At 48.7% G+C, this 21,942-nt stretch overlaps 1 protein-coding gene across 5 annotated transcripts in view; it reads left to right on the forward strand.

The window, feature by feature from the left end:
* Hipk2 (homeodomain interacting protein kinase 2) overlaps positions 1–19,602 on the forward strand; it is a 193,343-nt gene extending 173,741 nt beyond the window's left edge. For all 5 annotated transcript variants that reach the window (XM_085840688.1, XM_085840689.1, XM_085840691.1 and 2 more), the window contains exons 13-15: positions 3,512–3,759; positions 7,772–7,935; positions 8,591–19,602. In XM_085840688.1, the coding sequence (XP_085696814.1) occupies positions 3,512–3,759; positions 7,772–7,935; positions 8,591–9,052 (874 nt within the window). In that variant the 3' untranslated portion in view covers positions 9,053–19,602. The remainder of the gene's footprint in view (positions 1–3,511; positions 3,760–7,771; positions 7,936–8,590) is intronic.
* Positions 19,603–21,942: the final 2,340 nt, after the last annotated feature.

The following is a 21,942-nucleotide window of genomic DNA, read 5'->3' on the forward strand; positions in this document are numbered from 1 at the left end:
TTTTAAAATTAGAAATAATTCATGTATTGTATAACCCACCAATTTACTGTGTACAGTTCACTAGGGAGATTGCACATTAGTTTTTTAAATTATGGTAAAGCATGAAATTTAACACTTTAGCCATTCGGCGGCACTGATTGTCACCATTATCTATTCTAAAACTTTTCTGTCAGTCTAACCCAATATTCTGTAGCCACTAAATAATTTTATATTTTTCTCTGCCTACCCTATTCTCCTCTGATATCTGTAACCTTTTTTCCCTTTTGTATGAGTTTGCCTATTCTACATGTTTCTTGTGTTGACTCATGCAGAATTTGGGTCTGGCTTATTTTAAGTGACACATAGGGTTCCTATAAGAACCTCACTCAAAGGTTTGGAGGTGGCTGGAGAGTTCAGAGCACATAACACCCTTCAGGGGACCTGGGCCCATAGCAGGAGGCTCATAACTGCCTGTGACTCCAGGTCAAGGGCATCCTGGCATCTCTGGCTTCTGTAGGCACTTGCACACGTACATACACTCACACACACACACACACAACAATTAATAAGTAAGTAAATATGAAGAGCTGTAAATCTATGTGACCAGTTCATTCCTCACCTTATTTTGGGTTCTTAACAATTGTCATCTGGAAGAGTCCTTTGACAGTTCATCGTGGAAGGCTGTGTGACATCCGTTATTCTAACTGGTTACTTTAGAGCTTTTACCTTTTAACTTGTCATGTTGTTATACAGTCTCCCACCGAGCTTTTCATCTTCGAGGACAGAGGCGTGCTTCTGTTTCTCTGCGTAACTATTCCCTGTGGCACTGACTGTAGATCTCCAAGATCCCAAACTAATGACTTGTCTTTTTCTTTCCTATCAATCTTCGGGCTTAGCACAGAGTAGACAAGAAGCTTCCTCAGTAAGTCCTGTCCTCAAGGTTTCATGCAGAGCTGCTTTCCCATGTTATATAAGAGTACAAGTTGAATAGCCTTTATCTAAAAGGCTTGACTTGAGATGCCAGGTATGGTGGCGCGCGCCTTTAATCCTAGCACTTAGGAGGCAGAGGCAGGCGAATCTCTGAATCTGAGGCTAGTCTAGACTGCGTAGTGGAATCCTGTCTTTGATAAGGCTTGGATGGGGGCCTGCACAGGTCTGAGCTAGATGGGGTCCCAGCCCTGAGAGGGGAAGTGAGCACACGGCCCTGTCCCTAACACAGAAGCTGTTTTCAAGTGATAAGCACTTAGGGAGAATTAGCTCCCCAGAGGACTTTCACTGGGGTGCGAACCACACGAATGGGCAGGCCTGTGCCCAGCACCAGACAGCCAACACAAAATGAACTCAGTGGCATTTTTGGAGGACTTTTGTTTCCTAGTGATTTCTCTGATCATCTTTTTGTATATACTTTACAAGTCATTTGCTTATATATTGTGGTTTCTGACTGTGTTTTTGTAGGACTTCTCTGTGTGGATGAGGGAGTGTCTGCTTCTACATATCCTCACTCCTTTCTGCTGGCTTGTTTTATCCTATGCTGATGTGTTTGTATATTTTTGTGGGGTTTTGGTGGTGTGTGTGTGTGTGAGAGAGAGAGAGAGAGAGAGAGAGAGAGAGAGAGAGAGAGAATGTGTAATGAGAGAGAACGAAAAGGTGTGGATTGAGGTAGAGAGGATCTGGAAGTAGTTGAGGGAGAAGAAACGATGACCAGAACACATTATTTGAAAAAAATCTAGACGCACGCCTTTAATCCCAGCACTTGAGAGGCAGAGGCAGGCAGAATTTCTGAGTTCGAGGCCAGCCTGGTGTACAGAATGAGTTCCAGGACAGCTACACAGAGAAACCCTGTCTTGAAAAAAACAAAAACAAAAAACAAAATAAAATCTATTCTCAATAAAAATTTAAATTATTTTTAAAGGCTTCGAACCAAAAATGTTTTGAATTTCAAATTTTTCCATGTACTTATCTCCTGAAGGAAATTTTACACAGTTAATTTTAGTAGGCCTTCTTTTTTACTACAGCCTGCCATATCAGGTCAGACACGGGTCTTCCTACTAACACTACCATGTCACAACTCAAAAAGTTTTAGATTTGGGGGCCTTTGGGGTTTGGGGTTTGAGATGCTCCTCCTATACAACACTGGTGACACTTTACCTGGTGCTCTGCTTCACATGTGCTGTACAGTATGATACTGGTTCTGCCATGACCTGTATTATCATTGTGTAGACAACCAATTCCCAAGGCCCTATCATCCTGGGTTCTAACCCACAGACCCAGCTACAGTCTTCTACCCTAAATCAGCAAGAACAGGGAGCCTGGCCACTGCAGGAATGGTCCAGCCCTGGCGTCACTAGTGCTGGCTGTCAGGAGCAGGGCCAGGTCCCCCAGAGCTTTCACCTGACTGCCCTTCCTGCCTCTGGAGGTCCACAGCCCCACTGACCTTCTGCTGGCCTCCTGCCAAGCTGCCCTTGGAAGTGCCCACTTCCCCACTCTCTCCTGAGTGATAAAAATAGTTCACCTTGAAAAGAGCCCGGCCTGGGTCTGTGGTGTTAGGTAACACTTCTGGGGTAGGAGGGCCACTGGAAACCCCATCAGATTCTATAAATACTAGCTTTTTCCCATATTGGATTAGCTGGAAAGTGGCCCTCCTTGCCTAGGCAATTGTTATTTCTTAAAAATAAATGATCAGTGTACAAAAATAGATGAACATCCATTTTTTAAAACCTTGCATAATACACCATAGGTTCTACATCTGCCATCCCAGCAGCCTGTCACCAAGCCACAGGCAGATAGAACTGGTTCCCAGAGTAACCACAGGAGCATAAAGCTCTATGAAAAGCAAGCACTAACCAAGAGCCACTCCACGCTGGCTCTTCCCTGTTTCTAGGTACAGTTCTAGTTAGAAATGAAGACCAGGGTTTGGGAGCCACGCCTTGGTGGCATTAGCACACAGGAGACTTGCCCTTAGAGCTCAAGACAGTACTGTCTCCTGACCTTGGCCAAGGGGATGGGAACTCTGCAGGAAGGATAGGTCATCCCTAAAAATGAATACCCAGCAGTCGGTCCTAGGAGGTCTGAACATAATCACTCAAATTCATATGATGAGGTCTTCAGTCCCTCGCCCATCCTCTGCCCCTCCAGCAGCGTCCCGAATCACTGGGCACCTCTTCCCTTCCTGCTTACACTCTGCTAATTCTCATAGGCTCAGAGCCCAAACTCAGGGCCATTCCCTCCAATTCCAGCTCTCCACCTGCCTGATTCACTCAGACAGACTCCCGTTCTAGTGGTCGGAGGGCTTGGCACCCAGCTCCACTAACTCTGCCACCTGGGGACAGCCTAGACCCACCGCTGATTGTCTCACACGTTCACATGTTAGTTTCTAGAAGTATCAGTGTGCCCCAGACCCAGCCCAGCCCAGCCTGCTCTGCCTGTCTTCCCACGTACTCTGGTGCAGGGCCCAGCCAAGGGCTCTTCCCAGAACAGGTTCTCTTACCTCACAGCCAGCCTGCAGTCCTAACTTCTCCCTTTAACTTTGCAGCACAGTCTCCAAGCAAAGAAAAAATGTCATCAGCTGTGTCACAGTCCACGACTCCCCCTACTCTGACTCCTCCAGCAACACCAGCCCCTACTCGGTGCAGCAGCGCACAGGGCACAACGGCACCAACACCTTGGACACCAAGGGGGGCCCAGAGAATCACTGCACCGGCAACCCCCGCACCATCATCGTACCCCCACTGAAGACCCAGGCCAGTGAAGTGTTGGTAGAATGTGACAGCCTAGGGCCAGGTAACCTGGGACCACAGCACAGCCATGGCATTTCTCTGCTTTTCTCTTTCTCTGCTATTAGAAATGTTAGTACTAGTGAAACAGAGCATATCTAATCATTTCAGGTCATCTACATTGTACACTTGATTTTTCTTCAAGCAGCCACAGTGGGATTCTGCTATATCATACATTATCATCATATTCTATACAGAATATTTTCCTTTTGAAATTCCGAGAGCACAGCTGTCCTCTAGGTGGCTCTGCTTCCGTCATGGTTGATAAACAATGGATGCACCCCACTTTCTTATCAACCGGTTTGGACATTCCTGACATCTTTCTAGGGTAGAGCGAGTATCTGGAAAGGAAGCACATGATCTGACCTTGCCATGTGAGGGTCAGGACTTTGCCTTGGGCACAGAAATCTGAGCTGAGCACATTTCTCTCTCTGCCTTACTTAAAGAACTGACATTGCATGAGGCTTGTCCTGAAAACTGGGCCCTGGCAGAAAGCCAGTGACCTTAGCCTTTGAAGTCAGGCAGCGGCTCTCCATGCTCTTCCTCAACAGCAGCTGCTCAGGGTCTCCTTCACTCCTGCTCACATACAAGAACTGGGAGGCTATGCCAAAGAATCTGTAGGTTTGTTCTTCTGCTACATGCTGTCATCAGCCGCAGCCAGGCCAGGTAGCATCTTTGCGGCGTCAGAAAGGGACCTTCTGTTTGTCATGTGACATGGCCACAGGAGTTACCCTGGAGATGAGGAATCTTCTCTGGTGGTTACCAAGTTGCTGAGATGCTGCTGCTCGAGGAGCTGGGTATGATTAAGATGAGAACTGTGGAGACTTCCACGTCCCCTTCTGAGGGCAGCTGGCAATACTTTCCCAGTATTCACAGCAAGCCTGTGATTGGGCCCTCTTTACACCGGGTAACTCTGCCAGAGAGGAAATGGAAAGAGGCTTAGACTCCTTTCTCCCTTACCGTCTGACTGGGGGTGACCCATGTGGGGTGGGTATGCTCACAGGCCTCTTTCAGGCACCCCCGCTACTCTCTTCAGACATCTGCCCTGCACCCACTGCTGCTCATCTTCTTCATGTCCCAGCTGCCCACAGTCCGGGGAGTTGATGCTGGGTTTCAGAGTCAGTACTCAGGGTGAGAAGCAGAGTGTGGCCCACAATGCCCTGACTAAGAAATAACATGAGGCTGCTGAGCTGCTCAGTAAGGCAGTGTGCATGTGGAATGAACGCCACGGTTATATCTCTAATATAACTAGTCTTCCTAGAAACACGTAGCTACTGTGCTTACCAAACAGAAGAACTGCAAGAGCACAGAGGTTCTCAGAGTGGCCTCTCAGGATCTGCTGCTACAGGTTGCCTGTGCCTAAGCACATTTGCATGCACACAGTGCATGACTGAGCATCTGTTCCCTCGTGCCCATAGAATCTGCATTAGGATAGTGAAGGCTCATTGCAGGCCCATTGCCACCTCACTCACCTCAGTAAGAGAAAGCACTACCTGAGTCTCTTGACCCCTTCAGGCCCTTCCTCCATCCAGGCTCTTCCACTCGGACAGTTTGATCAGCTTATCTTGTCACCACAATAATGCCATAGGTAGGACACTGGGCTCTTTCTAACATTGCCATTTGGCAGGCCCAAGCTGTAATCCCTTGAACTGATTGATTCTTCTTCTAACATCATCCCTACAAGGTTTCTAGGATGCTGGACTAAAGCAGAGATCTGTTGATGATCTGTCACCAAGCAGGGAGGAGCTCGACCCCAGCACACAAGCTCCTGGTGCCTAGAGACAGGGAAGCTCTGCTGACAGCCAAGACGAGCAGCTTCCTGTTTGACCTCATAGCTCGTCCTCAAGGGTCCAGGGTTTGGCTGAGCTCTGAGAATCTAACTGGCTTAGTCTGGGCACTGAGTCCTAAATATAGTCTGCTCCACTGGCACCAGGATGCCTCTGGACTCCTGGGAAGTTCAATACACCAGTTCCCAGGCACCTCCTGAGAGAATTCAATGCAGGGGGTAAGTGGAAGAGGCCTTGGGTGCCAGTGCACATTTAGATTCAGGGACCCACCATCTCCCTCCCAGCAATCAATCTTCCTAGACTTGGGGTTGAGAGTTTCTTAAGAGGTGGGATGTTCCCCCTCTGTCTTCTGCCCAGCCCCATCGCAACCCCCACCCCCACCCCTGAAGTATCCAGTTTCCCTTTGTTCTGGACCCAATACCTTTGCTGGAACACTTCTCCCATTGACAGGGCTTGCCTTGGGCTTTACAACCCTGACTTCATAACCCTGGAACTTGTCAAAAAGTTGATCTATCCCAAGTCATTCAAAGTCTTTTATTATACATGGTTCCTTAGTGTGTAGTGCCATCTGTCCTAAGATAAGATTTAGACCTTATTTAGTCAATTCCAGAAACTCAATGAAGGAAATAAATCATTAGCTGCATGACACAGTGTGAGAGAGCTCAGATATCCTTGTGCTGGTGGAGATGAGGGACTTACTGCCTTCCTTAAAGCATGCTGTCTCCCCTTGGGCAAAGCTCTTAGAGAATCAACACCACCTCGAGCTCCTGTCTCCCACCTGGCATTTCGTTCCTGCCTAGGCTGGCACCCGGAACAATGGGAGGCAGCTGTCCTTCCACTCCAAACCAAAGCCATTTTCTTCTCAACTAATTCTTCTTTGTTCTTTAGCTTTTACAGAGTAGAATGAATATATTAACTGTGGCTTTTAAAGCATACAACACCAATAATACAGTTCATAGGCCTCTTGTGTTCCTTCAGGCATTTGAACCATAGAGCACAGAGGAGGTGCCTGGGGCCTTCTCCCTCACATGTTTGCCTAGGCTCTTGTGCAGGTTCTAGGGACATGCAGTATCTCCTCAACTGTGTGCCTGCTTGTTGCTTGCCTATTATTGGCTCTTGGGTATTGTTCAGGAAAGAGCCTATAGCTTGCACAGGTCTGGTGATCTATAATACCATCCCAGAAGAAGCAGAGACAGGAGGATTGCAAGTTTGAGGGCAGCCTGGGTTACATGTGAGACCCTATCACAAATAAAAGGGAGGAGGGTTGTGGCCTGTACATTTAGGTGCCTTTCTCTGCAAAATATCACTCTGACTTTACTCGGGGTGACGGTCTCACCATGCCCACTGGACAGTCAGAGCCTGTCCTGACCAACCATTAGCATCTCCCAGTATCCTCTACCTCTGCCTCTTGCCTTTATGCTTTGAGATGCTTCCTAGTTGCCGCTCTCACCCCATCTGTTTCCCGGGTGGTACCTGTTACAGTGTCAGGCAAACAGTCGGCTGTAATAAAGCTCTGTGCTCCCTTGGCCAGGTTCTTAAAGCCATCTGATGTAGGTATTGCCCTTCCTCAACCTCCTACCCATTAGGCTGTGGTCTTCTCACCCAGGAGCACCAATCAACTCTCAGAATGTGTTATAATGCAGACTCTTATGCCACCCCCAGCTACAGGTCTGGAATCACAGTGACCAAAGTGTAGAGCAACCTCCTGGCTGGGCAGAGTCTCTACATTGCCAGTAACATAGGAACAGCAGTTATGTCAGGCCGTTCCCCGGGAGAGTTAGTCTCATCCTGTCTGAGGTCAGGAGAACCGCAGCCTTCTTGTAACTTCTGCTGTGTGCTAGGTCCAGCCATTAGCATGATCACATCTGATCCTCTGGGAGGAAACCAGGCAGGCCTCCTCCCTTCCACACACCTCCCAGGTATTGCTATAACACTTCCCCCAGAGGACCAGGGAGTGTGGGGCTAGCGTGGGCCTGCACCTTTACCCTTGATTTTGCTTCTCCTCTCTCCCTCATTTGCAGCTCAAATACACCATGCAGCCAAGGGCCAGAGCCCAGCTGCCTCTCTAGAGTCAAGGTGAATGCCTGACTAGGTCTGGGGGCTAAGTGGTTTATGCCTGGACAGTCTTAGGAACATGTCCTTCCTGGAAGGCTGCTGTTGGGAAAGGGAGGGAGCACATCTAGACAGCCAAGGACATGCGACTGACCTGTGTGGCTGGTCTTCCCCCCTCAGCAATCAGTGCCAGTCACCATTCGTCCTCCTTCAAGTGCAAGTCCTCCAGCACCGTGACCTCCACCAGTGGACACTCTTCAGGGAGCTCTTCAGGAGCCATCGCCTACCGTCAGCAGCGGCCAGGCCCCCACTTCCAGCAGCAGCAGCCCCTCAATCTCAGCCAGGTAAACCCCAGTGGCCACAGGAGTCAGTGCCCTTAACGGGCTCCTTGGCTTATTGCTACCCTAGACCAACCCTGGGAAAGGCCGTATCTTGTTCGCAGAGAGCCAGGCCAAAGCTAAGTGACAGTACTTAGTAACGTGGTGGTAGGACAGACCTGCTGCTCAGAGGGCCCACATGGTGCTGTGTCAGCCCAGCAAAAGGTGGACATGCTGGCATGCTGTTGCCCTGGCCCGCCAGGCTATCCCTGAAGTTGCCTTGCTGCAGAGGTCCTCACAGCCAACACCCAGACCCATGGAGGGAGTACCTGGAGACTTGCATGCATGCCCCAGAAATGTGGGATCTTTACAGGAGAGAGGGTTACTGCTTGGACTCTTTCTAGAAGACCCAATTCTAGAGTGAGATCTCCCATGATGTGGGAAGGCAGTCAGTGAGAGAGGGTCCTTCTCCCCCTTCAATCAAGTGTCCCAGCTTTGCTCTGAGCTTGCTGAATAGCACCCTAGCCTGGTGATTGGCCAAACAGACATTACTTTCTCAATCCAAACAAATCTTCATGCTCTCTGCTTTTGAAGGGAAGCATCTGTTGTCACTCCTGCTTCTCCTTCTGTCCTTCCTCCCCCTCCTCCCCCTAATGCTGTCTCTGCTGCTTTTCCTTCTCAGGCCCAGCAGCACATGGCTGCGGACCGCACCGGGAGTCACCGTCGACAGCAAGCCTACATCACTCCTACCATGGCGCAAGCTCCGTACACCTTCCCGCACAACAGCCCCAGCCATGGCACTGTTCACCCCCACCTGGCTGCGGCTGCCCACCTCCCCACCCAGCCTCACCTCTACACCTATACAGCGCCCACAGCCCTAGGCTCCACCGGCACTGTAGCCCACCTGGTGGCATCCCAAGGCTCAGCACGCCACACCGTGCAGCACACTGCCTATCCGGCCAGCATCGTCCACCAGGTCCCTGTGAGCATGGGGCCCCGGGTCCTGCCCTCGCCCACCATCCACCCCAGTCAGTATCCGGCCCAGTTTGCCCACCAGACCTATATCAGCGCCTCGCCAGCCTCCACCGTCTACACTGGATACCCACTGAGTCCTGCCAAGGTCAACCAATACCCTTACATATAAACACTGGAGGAGGCCTGCCAGGGAGGAGGGTGGAGGAGCTCCCAGGCCGACCTGGAGAGCTGGGATTTTTCTACTGCAGGTGCCGCACACAAACAATGCAAATGGGGCAGGGAGGGGGGCAGTCGGGGCACAAATGAAACTTGAACTAGGAAGTGGGAGGACTTAGAGCGGAGAAGAGACCATTGTAAAAGGAGGGGTAAGGAGGGGAAATCTATGCTTTTTATTTTAAAAAAGAAAAAGGAAAAAAAGAAAAAGAAAAATGTTAGTAACAAAAGAGGACAAAAAGAAAAAACACAGCTCACAACCCATTCTGCACCAAACCGGAAGGAGAAGAGGCGCGAAGGAGCCTGGAGCAAGGGGCCCCAGCTTTTTGAAGAACTTTATGAACTTTTTAAAGATTATTTTCATATGGCAGCAAGTGACATTGAAGAACTTGCTGTCAGGGACACCTGATATGGAAGTCCAATAGATTTTTAATTAATTGAACATAAAAATTAGGGATTTTCCCAGAACTCCAAAAAAGGGTCAACATCCCTTTCAAATATCAGGCTATGGCCTGAAAAGGCTCATATTTGGGGGTTGGTCTGGGGTTGGCAAAGCCCAGTTCTGACTTATTTGTCAGAAATAGCGGGGTCAGCTAAACTAATGGAAGATTCCCCCAGAAGAAGGGCGGGGCTCCTCTTTTGGAGCATTCTGGGTAAATCCCTAAGCAATGTTATTCCTCAGATGTCATTAATTATGTATGTTGCAGTCTTTAGTTTTTTTCTTTTCTGAGACTTTCTTTTCTCTTTGGATCAACCCCTAGTCGTGTAGCACAGGCTAGTGGTTGTCCTGGACACCTTAGAAGAATGTAGCACTGCACCCTTGTTTCCTACCTTGTGTTCAACTCCAGTGATACCAATAGACTAGTCCTCACTATAATTGCACAAACAAAGTGATTTAACATAGGCATGGAACCAATGTGGTAGTCCAGGTGATCGAGTGAGTGTGCGAGCACGTGTGGGTGTGACCGGGGCTGCCACCCTCCCCGTGTGTCCCTTGGCACCGCCGGCCGTCACAGCCCTTGCAGTCTTGATTTTACATCATTCCCTCCTAGTGCCTTAACGACTGACAGACAGAGACATGGCAAAGGGTTTACTTCCACTGGTATTCCAAGAAACTGGTCGGGGCTGGTCGGATGTTCTCAGCTCTTGTGTAAGCTGTTGTAATATTTTACTTGGGTCTTTATGGTTTTTTCATTGTTTTAATGTCATGTGGATTGTCTTTCCTGGGCTCTTTGTGAGCAGAAGGATTTCAGAGAAGCTCGCATAATGAAAAGGGGAGACTCATGGATCTCACGAGGGACGTGGGCGCCGTATGGTGAGGCACACTGGTGACAGCTGGCTCTTTCGGTGAGTTTTACTTTGAGAGTGGAGATCTAGAGAGACTCCTCACCCTGCCCTAGCTGTGCCATGGATGGCGCTAGGGAGTCTTAGGAATGGCAGCTTTGCCAGGCAGCTGCCTCAGTCCCCAAGCCCACCACCTCCTTCTTAGAGCCTTACAGGGAGAGGGCAGGAGATGTTACCTCCTCAGTCCCTCCCTCCTGCACGAAGCCTGGTAGTCTCAGACACACCCACATCTCTCTCCACCAGCTCAGGAGCTAGGCAGGCTCCTAGTTTGGCCAGCTCTCTCCCACTGCAGACCCACTGGTAAGTCTGCTGTCACGTCTGTCCTGAAATTAACCTAGCTCTCCCTAGACAGTTTGATCTCTGCCTGTGAGAGAGAGAATGAGCTGAGGGCTGGAGGGACACTAGCGGGGTGGCCAGAGATCCATTGCACTGAGAAAACACTGCCGTGGACAACTAAGGCTCCAAAGAAACCCACCCTGAGCCCGTGCACCTTTGCTGCAGCCTGCAGACTCTCTCCAGCCTTGAACAGTGCAGTGAGCGGGTAGGAGTTCTCTGTCCTACCAAGAAACTCTGCAGCCGTTGATGTTAGAGACATGTCAGGTCCAGGACGGGGTGAATTGTTTGATCCTGATGTGAGTCCTAGCTGGCTTTTTATCCACATCATCAGGTACAAAGAGGTCTCTGGTCAGCAGTCCAGCATCCTCCAGTCCCCCTCCCTTTCCTCCCTCTTTAGGCCCTGATCAATCTACTGTGAAAGGCCCTCCTCATGATAGCTGTCCTCCTTCAGTAACAAAGCTTACTTAGCTTTTAGCTGTGAAGAACTCTGGAAACTTGCCCAACTTTTAATTCTTATAAAGTCCCTAAACTGGATGTGTCTCAGTGTACCCTGGGCCAAAAAGAAGATACGCTAGACTTGGGCATGGTGTGACCCACTCCAGCCGAGGGCTCACTGGGAGTGGACTGGATGATGCTGGCCTGTGGTAGAGCGCTCCATTTTTCTCTTCCTGGTCAGAATCATGTTATTCCAAGATCAGCTCTGGCTGGAAGTGAGAGAGCAGGAAAGCCATCCATTCGGAGAGGGATACGGAGCAAAGCCTGCCAGGGCCTCTGCAGCATGGAATTCTGTCACAGGCGTCTCTAGCAGCTAGATGGCAGCATTTCCCATGGGGCTGTCTCATACTAAGTCACCATACTAAGTCGCAGCTGACAGTGGGCCTGGCTTGCCCTGCCATGGGCAACACCTGGAAGGCCAGCACTCTCTGGAGCTGGCCTCAGGGGAGAGCCGAGCTCGCCCTTCATCTCCTCCTGTCTGCTTGCGCCGAAGCTTCTCCCTCTTCCACACGTCCTTCCCTTTCTCTTCCAGACCAGGAATGAGTGTTCCTTGCTGCTCATAAAGTTAGTATTGTACTGACTGTTTGCGTTATTGCCACTGTAATTATGATTATTATCACCTTGTTGCTATTTTAGTCAGGGTTTGAAGTATACATTTATTCCAGGTATCTTTGTGTTTTCTTCATAATATTTAAATTTATTTTATTCTTGCTGTGTGTATATGAGTAGACTGGAGGGACATATAGATTAGATGCCTGATCTTGTCAAAGGAAAGAAAAGGAAAAAGAAAAATAGGTAAAATAAGAAAAGGCCCAGGAATTAGGAAAAATTGTTTCTATCAGCTCTGTTCCTCAAAGAAAGACCTACCCTACCACAGAGCAGAGATTTGGATACACTGGCGCCTTCCCTTCTGTGGTACAAAGCCACTGTCAGTGCTGTGTCTTTTGGACCCTTTGGCAGCTTCTCTCACATCCTCTGTGCTCTCCTCCAGGTGTGAACTACTGACGAGATTTTAACCTGCCTCGCATCTGACATGTAGCATAAAAGGCCCCTCTCTCAAAGCTTCCACTAACCCCGCCCTGTCCCTTCACTATTCCCATTAACATACTTGGAGTGTGGCTTATCTCCCTCAATGCAGAGACAGTGGTCCCACCTGGAGGCCATTAGGTACAGTGAGGGTAATGGGCACAGTGTTCCTGTGAGATAGTTCCCTCGTCTGCTCTTCCCCAGGCAAATCGTCCCAGCTCCCAATTCTAGGGACACGAGACAGTCTCACGGGAAGGACCTCTTCTAAATCACTGGCAAGTGAAGGGCACATGGCACCTTTTAGGCCACCCTGCTTCTGAGCTGTGGCTGTGCCCTGCCTGCACTGTGATGATATGTGTGTGTTCACCCCACTACCAGGCAGAAACAACCAGGCCCCCAGTGAAGAAAGGATTGGAGCAATAGCTTCTCCAAACAGAAGACAGCCGCTCTGCAAACCTCATCCCACAACCACCACCACCCCCCACCCCCCGCTATGATCTCAAGTCCCATATTCAGAGCTGATGCATCAGGAGTAACACAGAATCCCAGCTAGTTAGCATCCTCACTAAGTTCCCACTGAGGTGCTCAGCACTGCATCCCTTTACAAAGAAGATGGAAGAAAGGCTGCTGCCCTTGGGACTATACTCTCAGGGGAAGGAGGGCCGCTTAGTCCTTACTAGACCATGTGTCCCTGGTGCATCCTCTGGGTTCTTCTTTAATGAAGATAAACTGCTCGGCATGAGGATGATGAATTCAGCTCAGGTCTGAAATCAGTCTGTGGTACCTTGTGACCCTCAGGTCAGCAGACTGCTGCTGCTCGCTGGTGCTTCCTGGGCCCTGGCACCCATGTCTCTGTTCGTGCGGCGGGGTGATGTTTTAGAAAAGTGGATAAGGAGCAGGCCAGTAGGCAAGGCTTGTGTTAGTGCCAGTTAGCCCTGTGAAATGTTGGATGTTTGATGTGATTCAGAGGGAAAGGGGCTGGGGTGGCCCAGTGTCCCTGACGGTATTACGTTCCCCCTTCCTCGTAACAAAGTTATTTGCAGCTGTACAAGCCAGCCTGGCTTGGTTCTCTTTGTCTAAGAACTGGAACTGAGCAGCCAGCGTAGAGCAGGTCAGGAAGGGAGGTTAACCCAGCAGACAGGAGCTCCCTGGACTGGGTCTCAGATGTTGCAAACACTCATTTTGAACAGTGTGTGGTGGAGGAGTGGGTTGGGTGATGTGAGTGGAGTTTATGTTCTTGGAAACCAGAGTGAGGTGCCTAGGAGGCTTAGGGAAGTATTGCTGCTGGTTCATGATGACGATGGTGACTGGGTTCCCACCTGCCCCTCCCTCCCCCCCCCCCAGGTTCTCAACATCTGGCTAAGGGAGGGTAGGGTGTGGGCGTGGCTCTTGCTGGCCTGCCAAGTAGCTGCTAGGACAGAAAACAGAAAGAAGATTGCTCTGTGCCCTCAGCTAGCAGACAGAATTCCATGAGGCAAGTTCTCCTTTCATGGCCCAGCCTGAGACTGCACACGTACACACACACACACACACACACACACACACACAAACACACCACCAGCCACTGTATCACAACACACTCCACCCCAGGTCTCACAGGCTTTGCCCCTCACTCATGTTTTTCCCTCTTATTTGCTTTACAAATTTTCAGTGGAGAAGCCTAAAGATTAAGCAAGCCTGAGATGTCCTTACCAAATTGGAAAGGAAAAGAAAGCTGTCCCTTTCTATAGCCAAAGAACCCTCACAAAGACATCTCTGGAGATGGACAGATGCATTCCCTGTCCTTCCTGGGCAATAATGACTTCAGTGACCTTCCATTCACCTTTCCTTTCTATCCTGCCTTTTTGTTTTTTTCATTGCAGTTATTTCAAAACCACTCATCTTCAAAGAGGAGTGGAGTAGTGGCCCTAAATGTTGCTACTCCAAGGAACTGATATCCCTCTAGCACTCCTTTGTGATTAATTGATCGCATGCTACTGTGGGCAGCTAGAAAACAAGCGAGCAACCTTCTCTGATGACCCCACACTGTATCCCAGGCTGAGAATGTGCAGGACGGGCTGGCCATGGCAGTATCCGCCCACTCGCCTTAGTCTCCACAAACAGACTCAGACAAGTCCGTCAAAGCCACTAGACAACCAAAGATGGCAAGATAAGGCTTAATTGCAAAAGGAACCTCATGAACTTTGGCACTAAGGCTCACTGTAGGAACCGCCCGAGGAAAGGTTTCCCCGAGTCTTTGGGGTAGCTCCTGAGAAGTAGCTCCAACCAATCTCTTCCCTTCTGACTCAGAGCTGCGAGAAAAGAGATCCTGGAGGTTCCCTGTCACAGAACCCCCATGCTTCCTGGCTTCTAAGCTAGAACCCCTCCCTGCCCCAATCCTTTGAGTGTCCCTCATCACAGACCCATCCAGGAGGACATTATACTAATCGTCTCTTGCTGCACAAGAGCGGTGTCCCTCATGGAAGGACTCACTGACATTTGTTGAGTATCCACACATAGTATGCCAAGCCCTTTCTCGGTGTCCTCTCAGAGATCCATCCCTGGGAAGAAGTCAACACCCACTATGTGACAGATAGAAAAGCTGGCCCTCTGAGGAAGTGGCATGTGTGAAAGGGGAACACAATGCATCTCAGAGCCCCCAGGTTCCTGGTCCTGGTTTTCTTAATCCGATGCTCCCACACCCTGTATGCCAAACACTGTGCTAAGAATTGCTGACAAGCCGTGCAGGACCTGTGCAGAGGAGGCATCTGGCTTGCAGACCCCGGGACCTGTCCAGGCCACCAGCTAATAAGAAGGGAAGTCAGGGCTTGACATTCTGTCTGCTTGGCTCTAGAGCTGAGCTCACACACCAGCCTCAGCTGCCTCCCTTGTATAACAAGGACAGTCCTTTGCAGAATGTCACACCCTGCCTACGGCCGTGTGACAGTGGACTTCAGCAGGTATGTGCAAAGAGGGTTCCTGGATTGATTGGATGCAGGTGAAAGAGGCAGAGTTTGACATTAAGAAAAGTCTCTGGGAAGTTCCTAGGGATTCCTGGAATTCCTGTTTCTAGCAACTAGCTTTAGCCACTCAGGCTGCTGCAGCTCCCATGAGAGTGCAGGGAAGGTGTTCTTTCTTTTAAATAAATACATAAAGATGATTTTTTTTCTTGCTTATAGTTAATCTTAGGAAGGCAATACTAAAAGTATATATTTTTTTTCCAAAATGCTATTTTTTACTGTACTTGATAAATATCATGACAGCTCTGATCTCTGTAATAGGCCCACTCTTCAGCTCTGCACAGAACCGGAAGCCAGGTTCACGCCAAATTTGTAAATACCATGTGGGTCTGTGTCCAGGAACTTCTGTTTTCTATGAAGAAACAGACAAAAAAACAAAAAAACAAAACAAAAAAAAAACAAACAAAAACAAAAAAAGGGGAGGGGGTAAAGGCAAGAGGACTTTTGGGAAGAGAACAAAATTGAATTTTCTTGCAGGAAACGCCCTTCTCAAAGAGAAGGACAACAGCAAAAATGGGCAGAGCAGCCGCAGGATGGGAGGAGGAGGCGGGCCCATGGCGGCGGGGCCATGGCGGAGGCAGCGTTGAGAGTGCTGTGCTAGAAGCTTCGGTTCATCTAGAAATGCTTTAGGGCTAGGCTTTAACTTCTTCAAACTCTGTTTTGGGTGGGTTTCTTGTTTCTCTTGTAAAAATGTCTGTACTGACTGGCTCCAGGCTTGTTTGCCTAAATTCTTAGGTGGTTTACACAAGTTCTCAATTCTTGTAGAACTTTAAATCCATTGGAAGCAAACCCAGCCAGTGTAGAGCTGAGGTCCTGGCTGGTGTCAGTAGGTGTTCTGGAACCCAGGCAGAGCACCTAACAAAGTCTTCAGAAGGTTTTAGCTATCTTACACAAACTGTGACCCTAATGGCAATAATTACCTCAAATGTGGGCATTCGTCCTGGCCTAGCCTTTTTTGAAATCATGTAGCCAGCTTGATCTTGTGATTTCAAAGACAATGAATTGTTCCCTGTGGGCTGAAAGTAAGGATTAATGCATACCCTGGTCACTGTTGCCTAAAGGAATTCTGAGAATAGAATTCTCATCATTACACCAGAAGTGAAACCAAGAAGAGATGAGTCTGTGTGTCATAATCAGCATGCTGTTCAAGTGCAGAGAGCATGTTTCTCTATGGTAACGTGCCCTCTGATTTCTCCACTATCAAGTAAATGACACAATTGACTGTAGATACTCATACATACTTCTGGCTACATTTTATAGTTAAAGTATTTTATAGTTTACATTTAATCTGGTACTTTTTAAAAAGAAAATTGTTTATAACTGACATCTTCAACCACAGCGATTGACTGGCTCTTGTGTTTGAAGCTGCCTCCCCAAGGCAGGCATGTTCCACTCATGCTGTGCCGCAGCCTGATGCATGTGTTTCCCTTATTGTTGCTTTCCAGTGAACCTGAAAGAATGTGAAAGGAAGTCAAGAGGGAATGGGAAAGGGCGAGTCCTGAACCTGGGCCATCCGCAGAGTCCGGTGCCGTGTGTGCCAGAGCTTGGAGGGGCGGTGACCCTGATCCCCGCCTCACCAACACTGTCTTGATATGAATGCTTCCTTTGTGACCAGGCCACTCACCTGGCAGTAGGCGATGCCGGCACTCAGCAGCTCTGCAGGTATGGATGCTGCTCCTGGGTCCGCAGTGAACCTTGGTCAGCATTTTGAGAGGAAGAACCATACCCCTGTGCCCATGTTCACTGGCTGGATTTTCTACATGTTGCTGGTTTTATCAGGGTTTTTTTTCTTTAAAACAAACCCCATGTAAAATAATGTGTATTTTAATTCACCCATTGCCTGGCTAAGATGTGAAACTCAGTTCAGAAGATGGCTTCAGAGCCAAAGGGCTGGGGTGGGCAGTGCAGGATGGTCCTGGAGACTCGGTCCACAGAGGGCTTTGCAGGGATGGAAGCAGGCTTCAGAGACATGAGCAAGAGAAGACAGGAAATGTCAATGTCCCTGACAGTTTTGTAAGGTTTGGGTTGGGTTTTACTGGGGTATTTTGTTATGTTGTGTCTTTCAACAGGTTCTTACCATGTATCCCTGGCTGGTCTTGAACTCACAATGTGAACTGGGTTTTGTTTGGTTTTGGTTTTCTCTTGTGCCACCACTGAACTGTGGAGGACCCGTGGCGACCTGTGGTGACTCCTCACCGCCCATGTTTGCTATGCGCTCACAGCATGCTCTTGTGTCTGTTGAATGTCCTTGTAGAATGTTGTTCTCATGCTTCTTAGTCATATCCTAGGCGTGTGTGTGTGTGTGTGTGTGTGTGTGTGTGATTTGCTTTGCACTAATAAACCAAATGAATTTTGTCTCATTGTCTTTGAAGCTAACCCATGTTTTTAAAAGTGAGAGGTATGGAAATGGGCTTTTCATTATTATTTGAAAAGTAAATTCACTGTAGCATAAAAATAAAAAGGGCTCTGCTGTCTTCTCTTTAGTTCCCTCTCAACCAATTTCCAAATGACTCTCCTGGCCCCATCCCCACCTCTGGCTCCCCACCGCAGATCCATGCTCAGGCACTCAGGATTACCAGAAAGCTCAGCTCTGGGAGCCATGCCCCTGCTCGCTGCCTGCCTGCCTGCCCGCCCACCCAGCTGTTGGTCCATGGATTGCTCACGTTGTCAGTACTCTGGCTCAGGTTATGAGGAAGGACGTGGAAGTTGAAAGAGACTTAACTGTGCCATCCTCTAGCTTTCTATGACTCTCACACACACACACACCATGTGCCCTTCAGAGCAGAAGTCCTATTCACACTGCCTCCAAGTCTTTTGGCTTCCTGCCCTCCACATCCCTCTCTCTTGTGTTACTGCCCATTTAACGCTGGCTTTCTCCCATGGGTTACCTAGGGCACAATCATTTATAGCCCCCAAAGCACCCTTCACCCCTTTAAGTGTGTATTTTAACCAAATGAAGTTGACAAGAAAGACATATGTTGGGGCTGCAGGATTCCTAGTGTAGTAGAAGCATTGTATAGATAGAGATGTTGATATATATGTTTGTGTATATATATATCAAGCCAAATTTCTGATAGAAAAGTATAGCTTTATGGATGAGAAGGAAAAGGAGCCCTCTAGAGGTTGGAGCCAGCCTCGACGTGTCCAATGAGCGAGACACACCGTGCTTCACGCGCAGCTAAGGCCCCAGGACCCGGCCCTGGCCTCACCTCTGCAAAGCTGGGGGGCCCCCGAGGGCTCTGCTGCTCTCTGTGGGTCCCCAGCAGTGAAGGCATAGGAGAGTGAGGAGACAGAGATCGTAAGGACTGGAATCCTTCATCCCTTTCTGCTCTGGCCACCTGCTTTGAGCTACAGCCTGATTATATCACATTTCCAAAAAGTAGTGCCACGAAGATGGCGAGAGAGATCTGTCACAATGCTTAGCTTTCGACTGCCTGTGGCTTCAGGATGCTCAGGACAGAAAGACACACTCCCCAAAACAAGAACATGGAGAAGGAGACCTGGCAGTCCCCATCCCCAAGGCCAAGGAATGAGGCTCCTCCCCCAGGCCATCTCACCTAGATCTTTCTCTACCAGGTCATCTCAGCTCAGTCTTGATAACCTCTGGAAAGCCCTGGCCTGTCGTGTTCCTTCACTGTGTGGTTTCTGTAATAAAGTGTTAATCCATGTTAACCTGTGTGGGGATTATTGCGTGCAACAGTATTTTCTCGTGTACCTCTTTCTCCTCTGTGACGTGTCCCTCTTTTTTTTTTTTTTATTTATAAATGTCTAATTTGTTTGTTTTTTTTTTTTTTTAAGGACAAACCAGTGTGTCGTAGACCTCTCTGTAACCTGCTCCTTAGTCTCATTATAGGTATAAGGATGGATATTTTACTTGGCTTTAGAATGTTTTTCAAGAAAACTAATTCTTAACTGATGAAGTTGTTGCTACTAAAATGCTTGTTTTCATCATGACGTCGTGCGCTTCTAAATTAATCATCATTTTCGTTGTAGAAAAATGGAGTGAATTTATATTAGTCTTGGAAACTAATAATAGCATTGTAAATTTATGAGATGATTTTAACAGAAAAATTATAGAAGAATATAGTTATTTTAATTGTAATATTACTAACTGTAGGGTGAGGCGAGGTCCTGTTGTGGTGAACTGTTATAGCTTGTTACTCAGTTTCTTTTTGATCATTTTCTCGGTCTCTGAGGTGAAGCGAGTTATTAATTGAATCTGTAAACTCACATATGCATATTGTATATGTGTAGCGATGTGATCACACTGTCTTGGAATTACATTAAACTGTTTGGAATCACTGAACTTTGTCCAGCCGCTTCCTTAGCCAAGCCTCACTAGGGGGCGCCATTGCAAGTAACTGCTCCCTGTCTCTGAAAGGAGTCACAGTCCGCATGCTGGAGAGAGGTGGGCCTGTGGTCATTTCACTGCCAATCCTGTGCTAAGTCTCCTGGATCCCCATTACCTCTCAAGCCACGATGACCCGATCTGTGCCCACATTCCTTCCCTGAGACCCGAGGCACGACTGTCCCATGAGCTTGCCAGCATCCCTCCCGGGCCTACATCCTGCTTCTTCACCCTTAATAGCAAGACAACCTCAGTGTGGCTCAGCCCCGTTGCCAGGGCTGCTGTCCCCACTGGAGCCTCACCCAGGCCTGCCTCCACCTACCCACCTTCCCCCAACACACCCTACCTCAGAAAGCCTTGAAGATGTCACAGCTCCTGGCTTCCGTGATTTTGTTGTTTTGTTTTTGGCTGTTCCCCTTTCCCCAGCCCGTCAAACCCCATTGCATTTGGGCTTGAGAATTTGCCTCTCCCGTAGACTTGATATGCGAGCAGCCATTCATGAATTGCCCTTTTAGGCCTGGTTAATTTTAATGAATAATGTTTTTAGGTTCATTCATGTTATAGAGTGGATCGGAATTTCCTTTTGCGGACAGAATAGTATTCCATTACAGGAACATAGCACACTTTGCATGAACATCTGCCCTGCTTTCCCCTGGGGCTTTTCTAACACCACTGTGAACTTGGGAGAGCAAAATTCTCTTCAAACCTCTGCTTTTGGTTCTCCCCATATGTCTTACAGAGGTGGGACTACTGGGTCACATGACAACTTTATGTTAACTTAAAGAGCCATCATAGTGTCCCCATGATGACTCAGTATGCAGCTTCCATGTTCTCCTAGGCACTCTCATCCTGGCCCCTCAGGATCTTCTGCCTCCAGCTCTTGCGTGCTCCCTATTCATCCTCACCACGGGCCCTTAACTTCCCTTCTCACCTCTGCCCTCTGGAGCTGCATACATTACTCCCAACATGCACCTTCTGTGGAGCCACTCAGCTACCCAGCTGATAGAAAAGTACAGCTCTCTGGACAGGAAGGAAGAGGAGCCCTTTAGAGGTTGGAGTCAGCCTGCGTCTAACGAGCAAGACGCCTGAGCAGCTAAGGTCCCAGTACCCAGCTCCTGAGATCTGTTGGTGTAATCCCCCAACTCTGGATCCTCTATACAGACCACTGACCTAGCAGATCCCCTAGCCCCATAGACCACTGACCCTGTAGACAACACAGAACCAGCAGACCACTAATCCTATAGACCATTGAATGAACAGACCCCTGACCCTCTATAGACAACGGACCCAACAAGCCAACAAGGCTCCTAACTAGGAAGACTCTCAATGATAGATTCCCACCCTCTTCAGCTATGCAGACAAGTGGCCCTGTGGCTTTAACCTGGTCCCCTGTACTCCAGACTCCTGGGACTGATAAGAAACATGTCCCCTTTTCACTGACTTACCTCCTTGGATTCCTGCTCTCCAGGGTAACCAGAGAAACCCACCCACAGTTTCCTCAACCCCAGCTCCTCTCCAGCCCTGGCATTTTCTTCCATGTCCTGGCCACTTAGCTTGAAACTGCAGCAGCTGTACTGCCCAGCGGCAACCCAGCTTCCACCTGTAGAAGCAGCTCAGTACAGCCAAGCTCTCCCCTCGCCCCTGCACTCCCAGCATTCATTTATTGATGGATTTATTTGGGGGTACTTGGATTTGAACACAGGCCTTCAGCATGCTAGTCACTCTACTGCTAAGTAGACTCCCCACTCTTCTTTTTTTGAATGTTGAGACAGGGTCTTGCTAATCTACTCAATCTGGCCTCAAACTCAGGAGCCCAACTAGGCCTTTAAGTTGTGATCCCCCTGCCTCAGCTTCCCCAAGTAGCTAGAATGACAGGCATATACCTACAGACTTGGCTCACCATTTCCTAAATACTTGCCCCACTTAAACTCATGAAGACTTGCCATATGGGGCTCTGCTTTTTTTTTTTAAGATTTATTTATTTATTTTATGTATGTGAGCATATTGTAGCTGTCTTCATGCACACCAGAAGAGGGTGTCAGATCCCATTACAGATGGTTGTGAGCCACCATGTGGTTGCTGAGACTTGAACTCAGGACCTCTGGAAGAGCAGTCAGTGCTCTTAACCGCTGGGCCATCTCTCCAGCCCCATGTGGGTCTCCTCTATGCATCTGATGGCACTTCTAAAACAATGCTGGATTCTAAGTAGGACACATGACACCTCTCTGTGTCTTTTAAATTGATCCAGTGGGGTGTTGGGTCTGTGGTGCAGCTCTCTCAGAGTCTTTACTAGGTAGG

The sequence above is a fragment of the Mus caroli genome, unplaced genomic scaffold (genome assembly GCF_978045245.1).
Source record: "Mus caroli unplaced genomic scaffold, Mus_caroli_1 scaffold_7, whole genome shotgun sequence".
NCBI classification, from domain to species: domain Eukaryota; kingdom Metazoa; phylum Chordata; class Mammalia; order Rodentia; family Muridae; genus Mus; species Mus caroli.